This window comes from Pteropus vampyrus, unplaced genomic scaffold, assembly GCF_000151845.1.
Source record: "Pteropus vampyrus isolate Shadow unplaced genomic scaffold, Pvam_2.0 Scaffold126, whole genome shotgun sequence".
Classification (NCBI taxonomy): domain Eukaryota; kingdom Metazoa; phylum Chordata; class Mammalia; order Chiroptera; family Pteropodidae; genus Pteropus; species Pteropus vampyrus.
In genome coordinates this window covers 2,814,771-2,825,481 of record NW_011888907.1, presented here as the reverse complement: position 1 = coordinate 2,825,481, position 10,711 = coordinate 2,814,771, and the positions used below count along the sequence as shown (strand labels likewise).

The following is a 10,711-nucleotide window of genomic DNA, read 5'->3' as shown; positions in this document are numbered from 1 at the left end:
ATGCATCAAAGGGGGAGACCTAGAGAGGTTGCTTACACATTCAAGTCACCCAGGGCCGAGGAGCTTTGCCTGGACGGGGCGGGGCCTGGGCGAGGCGGGGCCAGCGGTCTCGTCCCGCTTCCATCCTCAGCCCCACCCGCACCGGCCGCCAGACCTGCGGGAGTCCGACCTGAGCGCGCCTCAGAACTGGGACTCTCCCTCGGAGGCTCGGACTCGGCCATGGCGTCACTGCCGCCACTGCTCTGCCTCTGTGTCGCCGCCGCGCACCTGGTGGGGGCCCGAGGTGAGGCGCCCCCAGGCCCCAACCCAGCCCCCTAGGCTCCCGAAAGTCTGGCAGTGGGGCTGGCATGCAGCCGCCAGGAGAGAACCAAGGGACTGCTCGCTTTCCCTGGCCTGGGTCTCCTTTGCCAGCCCGGGGATGCGGGGAGTGAGGGGTCCCGGGGAGGCCGAGGGGACAGGACCTCGTCCACGCTCTTTCTTCCTGGAAGAAACTGTAGGGGCACTCGGAATATGGATGGCTCTTCTGGGTTCCTTCGGATGGTGGGGTACCTATCTCAGCCCTAACGTCTGGACACTGAATCATTCTATCCCAGCCCCTCTCACCTAACTCCTTTTCTCTACCACACATCTCCCGCTCTGAAAAGAAAGTCCCATCTCTGGAAGACTCAGTGGAGCGGAGAACTGGGCCCACTTCTCAGATGAGGAGACTGAGGCTTCAGGCGGGGAGGGACTTGTCTGAGGTCATTGCCTAGCCAACTATCTCAGACAACTGGAAGCCAAAGAAGCCAGGCTCAATTCCAAAGACCTCCTGCTGGCAGTGTGGGCCTCAAGTGCAGGGATGAAAGGTAGACTGAGGGAGGGACTTCCAGCAGGCAAATGAACAAAGGGGAATACAATTCAACCTGAGGGCACAGCACATTTAGGGGGAGAACTGGGTCTGGAGAGCAGGGTGGACAACTTCCACGGCCCATGGAATTGGGGCTGGGTCTGAGTGAGGGTTGGGGCTGTGGGGTCATAGGGAGGCTTCTTGGAGGAGGGGGCGCTGCAGTCCTTGGGGTCAGCCAGAACTGGGCTCTGGCTTCTAAGAGCCTCAGTTTTCTGCAAAATGGGGGTAGTCATGGCAGTACCTTGCATAAAAAGAGCTCACAGGGGTTTCCATGAGCACCCCTTCCCCCTGTCCTCACTCCTTCCACAGGCACCACCCCCATTGAGGAGCCCACGGCAACTGCGTGGGGTCTTGAAGATCCATTGCTGGGCCTTGGCCAGTCCTCACCAGTCCTGGAGGACTGGGAAGGTGAGTCGGCCTGGGTCAAAGTCCTGGCTCTGCTGTGGACTGTGGTGTGAGCTCTGGCTGGTGGGGGTCACATGAGGAGGGGACACAAGCTGGGTGAAGAATCCGGTAGTGTTCTGGTTTTTGGACATGACAGCCCCTGGAAGTAGTGCCCCAAGAGGTCTAAGTTTTAGAAGCAGAGAGGTGAGAGTCCAGGCTGTCAAGGAGGAAACCAAGAAGAGGTAGTGGTGGGGTGGTGGGACCACCTGCCCAGGCCATCCAGGGAAGCTGGAGATCTGGAACCTGGGTCTCTAGTTTTTGGACTAGGGAGGTCCTATTTGACTTGCTCTTAAATCCGATATGGAACGGGCTCCCCCTGGGGGGTTGATATGAGAGGGCATTCCCTTCCTGCCTATGGTAGTTTCAACCTGTGGTGGGTTCACTGGGCAGTGAGCAAGGCCCCAGCTGGTGCAAACAGTGAGCTGCCAAGCAGCAGACAGCCACAGCTAGGGCTGGTGTCAGTCTGGCTTCTCACATCTCAAAGGTTCTGAATTCTCAGGGTGGGGGCAGGTGAGACAGTGGAAGGATCTCCACGTGCACTGATGTGACAGTTCAGGCAATGGTCAGCAGACTAGGGCTGGTCAAGGGGAGGTCACCTCCCGGTGGCCCCTTCACAGCTCCTTCTGCCCTTGAGGGCTCTGGATTAGGGCAGAGCTTTGGCAGGCTGGGGTAGCCCTTGCTCATTGGGGTGGCCGGGAGGAGGGCTTGGCTTAGCATGTAAGGCCCGTACCACGCAGATGGGGCCCGAAAGGCTGCGGCCCGGGTCCCAGCGTGTGCGGTGCCCACAGAGGCCAGCGAGTGGACGTCCTGGTTCAACGTGGACCACCCGGGCGGCGACGGCGACTTCGAGAGCCTGGCCGCCATCCGCTTCTATTATGGGCCGGCGCGGGTGTGCCCACGGCCGCTGGCACTGGAGGCGCGCACCACGGACTGGGCCCTGCCGTCCACCGTCGGCGAGCGTGTGCATTTGAACCCCACGCGGGGTTTCTGGTGCCTCAACCGCGAGCAGCCACGCGGCCGCCGCTGCTCCAACTACCACGTGCGCTTCCGCTGCCCGCTAGGTGAGGGCGGGGACCAGAGGGGGCGGGGCTTGCGTAGGGTAGGAGGGGTTGTGAGAGGCAGGACACTCTCCTAGGTGGGTGGGGCCTGAATAGGTGGTGCTAGGGAGAACGCGTGTGCGTGTGGGCGTGGCTAGAAAGAGTCGGAGTCCAAGCAGAGGGCAGGACCGGGTGGGGGCGGGGCTTTGGAAAGGAGGGGCTGGGAATATCTGGGAGTTTAGGTGGGGGGCAAAAAGGGGCCTCCGGAGCTCATCTACCTCCCGCTGCCCTCAGTTATGATCATTTCAATTGCGTTCTGTGGGGGCTTGTTTTGAGCTTCAAATGTGAGGGGCGCAGGCAGAACTGCAGGCTAACCTCGAGGAGCTTAGTTGGTACCTCAACTGCACCTTCGATCGGTACTCCTGGGAGAGCACTGATGGAAGCAGTGGACAGGACTTCTCTTTGTAGTACCTGCCTATGGATACATGTGGCGGGGGCGTCCTTCAGTCCTCCACTGTCACCAAACTTCCAGGAGGCATATTCCTTAGGATGGGCAGCCGCCTAACCATCCACCCACCCGTCCTCCCCGCAGAGGCCTCGTGGGGAGCGTGGGGCCCGTGGGGTCCCTGTTCAGGGAGCTGCGGGCCAGGCCGTCGCTTGCGCCGCCGCCGCTGCTCAAGCTCCGCTGGAAATACATGTCCCGGACGCCCCCTGGAGGCACAGAAGTGTGTGCGGCCTCGATGTCCAGGTAGGAGGGGCGGGGCCAGTTGAGCGACGAACCTAGAAAGGCGGGGCTAGTTGGGAATGGAGCCTTGTGGGCGGGGCATGGACAAAAGGCGGAGCCTGGGTGCAGGGGTTGGGGCTGGAGGGCCCGAACTTAGTTCAAAGGAGATTGGCTCTTCCTTCTCTTTTGGGCCCCACCTCTCGAGGAGCATTGGTGAATGTGTACATCTGGACGGGTGGACGCTCTGGGGGTAGTGTTCAGACATGGGCAGATCTGAGGAGCTTTTCCTGTGCGCACGCCTAGTGTGCAGATGTCCCAGTGGACGCGGACACACACAGAACTGGGCTCACGCACCTGGGGTGCACACATGCGGCATTCGCAGCCCCTGCCCGTTCCCTGCGCCCACACGGACACGCGCTCACACCCTGGCAGACACGATACCCAGGCCCTCCCAGGGCCAGACGCCAGGCCATCCAGGAGGCGACTGGAAATTCCTATTCGGCCCGGGCTCCACAAACACGGTCTGGATACTGTGCCGGCAGAGCCCGCGCGGCAGGGTGGGGGAGCACCATGGCCAATGGGGTGGTGGGGTCCCCACCCTACCCCGCCTGGCTCTGCCCTCCCCGCGGCGGCGCCTCTGCCCTGAAGTTTCCAATGGAATTTTCCATTTTGTAGAGAAACCACGGGTTGGGAGGGGAGGGAGATGTTCTGGGCCCAAGATCCCGCCCCTTGCTGGGCCCCCAGCCCCGGCCTGGACATTTCTCTTATGCTGGAAGGAGTCTCTCGGTCCTGTGAGAGTCACCACTCCTGTTGCCTCCTCCAGGGCAACTTCACTTCTTATCTCCTCACCTCTCTGGACCCCAGGTCCCTCCCCGTGCTTAGCCCTGACCACTCAGCCCCATGTTCCCTCTTGCATTAGAGGTTGTGCCAAGCAGGGTCATGTTGAGGCACCTTCGATGAGTAGGTTCCGCTTCCTCTCTGCCTCCCTCTGTCCCCCAGGGTGTAGCCCCAACATGTGTGGATGCCCCAACCATGTCCTCCTGGGCTCAGTGGTCACCCCATCTGGCCGACCACTGCCAGGAGCCAGAGTCTCCCTGAGAGACTGGCCTGGTCCTGTGGCCACCAGCGATGCCCATGGATCCTTCCAGATGTCTGGAGTCTGTGCCGGCAGCCGGGCCAACGTCAGTGCCCAAATGGATGGCTTCTCTGCTGGCATGGCCCAGGCCCAGGCCAACAGCTCTATGTCTGCTGTGGTCACTATTGTTCTTGATAAGTTGGGTAAGTGCCTTGTGGTAAAGTGGGTGAGGGGGTCAAGGAACTGGGGAGGAAGTTCTGGGTGATGCCAAACACTTGTGATCAGGGCGATGTGATAGAGCAAGGCCACTGGGTAAAGAAATGAGATGTGACGCAGTCATTGAAGGTGCAAGGTGAGATGTGGAGTTGCGGAGGGAAGCATTAAGATGGGACACTATCTTTAGCAGATGTGGGGTCAACTGAGTCAGGGGAATGGGAAATGAGAGAATGGGCCTTGCTCTTTGGACATGGTCATTGGGAGAAGCTGGGATGTGGCAATGCCCTGACTTCTGCTGCCTTTGTCCCCAGAGAAGCCCTACCTGCTGAAGCACCCCGAGTCCCGAGTGCGAGAGGCCGGCCAGAATGTGACTTTCTGTTGCAAAGCTTCAGGCACCCCTACACCTAAGAAATACTCCTGGTGAGTGCCCCGACCCATGCTCAAAGGCCTCATGCTAGCTTTGGGGCTGGATTGGATTTCCTGTGATGTGGTGCCTCAATGACCTGGAGAGAACTTCTCTGCACCCTCCCTGTGCTGCATGTAGTGGGGGTGAGGGCAGCTGTGCTCCTAGCTGAAGGCCTTCTTGGTGTTGCCCAACCGCCATCCAGGTTCCACAATGGGACCCTGCTGAACAGGCAAGAATACAGGTATGGGGCCCACCTGGAGCTGCGGGGGCTGCGCCCAGACCAGGCAGGCACCTACCACTGCAAAGCATGGAATGACGCAGGCGCTGTACGCTCTGGTATCGCCCGGCTCACTGTGCTTGGTGAGCACCCTCTCCCACCTCCCCCGCCCACCCTGAGCAAGTTCTAACTCAACCCCAAATGGAGCCCCAATGTCAGACTGATCTTTGACCTTGCTGAGTCCAATCCCAGGCCCTCACTGAGCCCCTGACCCCAGCCCAGGCTCCCACCCTTGGTCTCCAATAGAGTCCTCCCCCTTACCCTTATCTGGCTGATTTCTTGCTCCCCAGCCCCGGGACAGCCCGCCTGCAACCCCCGGCCTCTTGAGCACCTGATCAAACTCCCAGATGACTGCGGTCAGCCCGGCAGTGGCCCCGCCTACCTGGATGTGGGCCTCTGCCCTGGCACCCTCTGCCCTAGCCCTGTAGGCTCAAGTACCCGGTGTGGGGATGCAGGCTCCCGCTGCTGCTCCGTGCGCCGCTTGGAGAGCAGGGAGATCCACTGCTCCACCTATGTCCTCCCTGTCAAGGTGGTGGCAGAATGTGGCTGCCAGAAATGTCTGCCCCCTAGAGGGCTGGTCCGGGGCCGCGTGGTGGCTGCCGACTCAGGGGAGCCCCTGCGCTTTGCCCAGATCCTGCTGGGCCGGGAGCCCATCGGATTCACCTCCTACCAGGGTGACTTCACTATTGAGGTGCTGCCCTCTACCCAGAGGCTGGTAGTGACTTTTGTGGATCCCAGCGGCGAGTTCATGGACACTGTCAGGGTCTTGCCTTTTGACCCTCGAGGTGCTGGTGTGTACCACGAGGTCAAGGCTATGCGGAAGAAAGCCCCCATCATCTTAGATGCCGGCCAGAGCAACACGCTCCCCCTAGGGGAGCTGGAAGAGGAGCTCCCTTTGGGAGAGCTGGTCCTCCCTGCTGGAGTCTTCCGCAGAGCGGATGGAGAACCCTATGCAGGGCCTGTGGAGGCCCGGGTGACCTTTGTGGACCCCCGAGATCTCACGTCGGCGGCCGCCGCCCCCAGTGACCTGCGCTTTGTGGACAGTGATGGCGAGCTGGCCCCGCTGCGCACCTATGGCATGTTTGCGGTGGACCTCCGGGCCGCCGGCTCCGCTGAACAGCTGCAGACCGGGCCCGTGTCTGTGCGTGTGGCTGCCGGCCAGATCCGCATGGCGGGCCACATGGAGGCTCTCAAGCTGTGGTCGCTGAACCCTGACACGGGCTTGTGGGAGGAGGAGAGTGGCTTCCAGAGAGAGGAATCGGCAGCCTCAAGGGTTCGCAGGGAGGAGCGGGTCTTCCTGGTGGGCAACGTGGAGATCCGAGAGCGGCGTCTATTCAACTTGGACGTGCCTGAGCGCCGCCGTTGCTTTGTGAAGGTGCGCGCCTACGCCAATGACAAGTTCGTGCCCAGTGAGCAGGTGGAGGGCGTGGTGGTCACTCTGGTCAACCTGGAGCCCGCACCTGGGTTCTCGGCCAATCCGCGTGCCTGGGGCCGGTTCGACAGCTCAGTCACCGGCCCCAACGGCGCCTGCCTCCCTGCCTTCTGCGACGCGGAAAGGCCCGATGCCTACACGGCCCTGGTCACAGCCACCTTGGGCGGAGAGGAGCTGGAGCCCGCCCCCTCACGGCCGCGCCCTCTTCCGGCCACCGTGGGCGTGTCCCAGCCCTACCTGGACAAGCTGGGGTACCGCCGCACCGACCACGATGACCCTGCCCTCAAACGCAATGGCTTCCATATCAACCTTGCTAAACCCAGGTCTGGCGACCCCGCCGAGGGCAATGGCCCTGTGTACCCATGGCGCAGCCTGCGGGCGTGCCAGGAGGCTCCAGTGAACGCCAGCCACTTTCGCTTCGCGCGCGTAGAGGCAGACAAGTACGAGTACAACGTGGTCCCATTCCGTGAGGGTGCGCCGGCCTCCTGGACCGGAGATCTCCTGGCTTGGTGGCCTAACCCGCAGGAATTCCGGGCCTGCTTCCTCAAAGTGAAGATCCAAGGTCCGCAAGAGTACATGGTCCGCTCCCACAATGCCGGGGGCAGCCATCCACGTACCCAGGGCCAGCTCTACGGGCTGCGGGATGCCCGCAGTGTCCGAGACCCCCAGCGCCCTGGAACTTCTGCTGCCTGCGTGGAGTTCAAGTGCAGCGGAATGCTGTTCGACCAGCGACAGGTGGACAGGACGCTGGTGACAATCATGCCCCAGGGCAGCTGTCGTCGCGTGGCTGTCAATGGGCTCCTGCGAGATTACTTGACCCGGCACCCCCCACCTGCCCCCACGGATGACCTGGCTGCCTTTGCCATGCTGGCCCCGCTGGACCCTCTGGGTCACAACTACGGTGTCTATACGGTCACTGACCAGAGCCCAAGGCTGGCTAAGGAGATCGCCATTGGCCGCTGCTTTGATGGCTCCTCTGATGGTTTCTCTAGGGAGATGAAGGCTGACGCGGGCACAGCTGTCACCTTCCAGTGCAGAGAGCCATCTGCTAGCCGGCCCAGCCTCTTCCAGAGGCTGCTGGAGTCCCCAGCAACAGCACTTGGTGACATCCGCAGGGAGATGAGTGAGGTGGCCCAGGCACAGGCCCAAGGTGTGGTGGGTCCCCTCCGTACCCGCCGGGGCAGAGCCTGGCAGTGATCTGGTCCCCAGCCTTGCTCCTCTGCCTTGCTCCAGACTCCTCTATTTCCAGGAAGTCTCACCCCCTTCTCCAAATGTCCCCCGCACCAGCCCAGTCAAGTCCGATGGTGGAAATGCCAGGCAGGCGAATATTGCTGTGTGACATTAAATGGAGTTCGAGTTTGTCCTGGCTGTGGGAGCCAGCATCCTGGGAGACTGCTGAGGCTGGAGGGAATCACTCCCAGCTCACATGCTAGCTATGATTTCAATTGTATTTAGACCCTGATTTCAAATATTATGCCCCTTGGGATTTCTGACCTTTGGCCTAAAGGCCCCTGTGTGTCGCTGATCTGGGTGCTTTATTGGGTCATCTGCCCCAAGCTTTATTCTTGGGGTTATTTATTGAAACAAAGCCTGTGGGGCTGGTCATGGGGGTGAGTGGTGGGTTCAGGCCCAGTGAAGGCCTGCGGAAGGGGCGTCTTGTCTCTGGGGCTGGGCAGCACAATTCTCACATTTGGTGCTTAGAAACCTCCGGGAAGTCAGGGCAGGGAATCGATTAAAGATGCTTCATTTTCAACTCATCGTGTCAGTCTTGGGGAGCGAATGATGGAGGCTGCAACTACTGACCCAAACACACCTTGGCAGAAACAGGCTCCAAACACACATGGACACTCATGTGCAAGCAGCTCAAGGGCCCTCACAAGACCCCGATGTGCCTTTTGCAGAGGTGTGGGCCCCAGCTGAGGCAAGCAGAAGTGTCTGTGACACATGTGTGCAGAACCGAGTTGTGAGTGGCCAGAGCCTGTGCAGCCCTGACCGCTGAACACAGTAGCAACTGCTATCCTGGCCTCCTCAGTGCCTGGCTGTGGGCGGTGCCTCCTGCCTGGCCGTGTGCCTAAGGGCTTCAGTGGGCAGGGAGGGGCCATGGCAAGGGTGCATGTCCTAGGTGGCAGGAATTGAGGCCACTGTGGATTTCCTCAGCTGGATCCACAGCTGCCCCACCCTAGGCCCCACCCAGCTGACACCTGCCCATGCCTTGGCCAAATGATGATTGGGCTGCCCAAGGCCATGGTCCTGGGCCTTCTGACCTTGTTAGGACCCTCAGTCTGGAGGAAGGGGAACCATCACTTGCTCCTGTTTTGTGCATATGGCCAGGCAAGTCCTCTTGATACCCCATGGGGCAGGTGCTGTTCTGACCACACACTCACTTTTCAGACAGAATAACTGAAGCCCCAAAAGGAGAGGCAAAGGGCTGCCTGGGCCCTGGAGTGAATTCCAGATGCGGGGCGGGGGGTGGGGGAGGGTATGTATTCCCTGGGTGGGCCAGTTGGCCCCTGAGTCCATAAATGAGACTCCCTCAGCCTGGAGACATTGGCCTCTGGAAGGCATCAAAGTGGCATTGCTGGGTACCTGGGATAGGAGGCATTGTGCCTGGCTGATCACCCTGGGGAAGTGGTGACACCAGGGAGTGGGTGTGCAAGGCATTTACTTAGCCCAGGGCATGCTTGGTCTTTCTGCACACTCACTCGCCCACTTCCCCTTCTACTACTCACCCATCCACTCGGCCACCTGCCTGCTTCCACCCCCTCCCACCCACCCCACCTCTGCCTGTCCAGCATTTAGAAGTGTCAGCCCTGTGCCAACACTAGGGGCTTGGAGAGGTCCAGTCTTGGGGAGATAGGCTCACGTGCAGGCCCCAACGCACCTGTGCAGTCAGCGCTCAGCCCACATGGCCTGCCAGCTCTTCTCCATCTGATGACTCTGATAACTCCCAACCTCTCTGGACCTCACGCCTCTGCTTAGGCCATTCTCTTCATGGGACCACCATCCCCTGCCCAGGGGGTACACTTGGGGGCCCGGAGTGTCAGGGAGAAGATGGCAAACCCAAGGGCATCAGCCCCAGTCTCTGAGGGTAGGCCCTGGGGCTTTGCTGGATTCAAGGTGTGGGAGGCCCCAGTGCTGGCACCCCAGCCTCACCCTGGATAGGCTGTGGTGGACAAGAGAGGGGAGATGCCCTTGGGGAGCCAGGATGCATGTGAATTTATCCAGACCTTACTGTGTCTATACTCCCAACTGACAGGGAGGCTCAGAGGGACAGGCTCCCCATACAAGGTGACCCAACTCTGAGCCAGCCTGCCCCAGACCCCGGCTCAGGGCTGTCTGCTGGGGTCCTGGGCAGCAGCAGGAGCGGGGGCTCCCCTTGCAGCCGACAGGCGAAGTTGGCTTTCAGGCCGAGGGTGATGAGGTGTCAGGCTCCATGGCCAAATACCTTTCACTGAGAAAGTGTTGGGGCTGTGGCCACTGCCAGGCCTGCGGCAGACGGGTTTGGGGCAGACGGCTGGCTCCTCTAGGGGTGGGCGTCATCCTGAAGCCCCCTTCCTAGCTGCTGTGGCTGGACCAGGAGTGAGCAGGGGCTCCTAGAGAGAGTGGATCAGGGAGGGCATTCCAGGCAGAGGGCACAGCCCAAACAAACGCTTGGCACTGGGCAGGGACTATAGCCCAGTTCTTCCCCATTCCTGCTGACAACTCTTCAAAGGGCAACTCCTGGCTCCAATTTCCAGATGAGGAAACTGAGGCTCCAAGAGAAAGAAGCCGTTCTCCTGAGCTCTTAGCCCCGTGCTTCTTGACACTGCCTTGTGAACCCATTCTAGCAGTGAGCCAGGAGTCCACCCCACCCCTTCTGGAAAGTTGGCCATCAGCCTCCTGGTAAATCCATCTCTCGCCCCATACCCGGGGCTGCCAGACCACACCCATTGGCCTGGGGGGAAGGGGGAATGAGGCCCCCCAGAGACCCCAGCTCCAGCCATCCTGGGGTCAGCTCAGGGCACAAGGAGGCCCTTGGTCCCACGCACAGCATTTTAGACTTTTATAATTTTAGAACCAGGGGTTCTTAAAATTCCTAGCACCGTGAGTGGGAGAAAATCTTGGAACAATGCTTAAAACAAGAGAGTCTTAAAACCACAGAATCCAGGAAGAGGAAGATAAAAATGAACACACATTGAGCACTGACTAGATGCAAGCCCTCTCTGCTCCCCCAA

At 60.5% G+C, this 10,711-nt stretch overlaps 1 protein-coding gene across 1 annotated transcript; it reads left to right on the top strand.

The window, feature by feature from the left end:
- The first annotated feature begins 168 nt into the window (after positions 1-168).
- CILP2 (cartilage intermediate layer protein 2) lies at positions 169-8,229 on the top strand. The gene is made up of 8 exons (XM_011366909.2): positions 169-283; positions 1,196-1,294; positions 2,119-2,391; positions 2,960-3,115; positions 4,091-4,369; positions 4,694-4,802; positions 4,991-5,148; positions 5,356-8,229. Exons 1-8 carry the CDS (start codon positions 220-222, stop codon positions 7,692-7,694), a joined length of 3,477 nt encoding a protein of 1,158 aa, XP_011365211.1. The 5' UTR covers positions 169-219; the 3' UTR covers positions 7,695-8,229.
- The last annotated feature ends 2,482 nt before the right edge of the window (positions 8,230-10,711 follow it).

Excerpts from the sequence above, each read along its gene's own strand:
- CILP2 (XM_011366909.2), top strand. The coding sequence starts at position 220 with ATGGCGTCACTGCCGCCACTGCTCTGCCTCTGTGTCGCCGCCGCGCAC. Across the intron at positions 1,295-2,118 it reads AGTCCTGGAGGACTGGGAAG|AGGCCAGCGAGTGGACGTCC; the intron begins GTGAGTCGGCCT and ends CGGTGCCCACAG. Across the intron at positions 5,149-5,355 it reads CGCCCGGCTCACTGTGCTTG|CCCCGGGACAGCCCGCCTGC; the intron begins GTGAGCACCCTC and ends CTTGCTCCCCAG.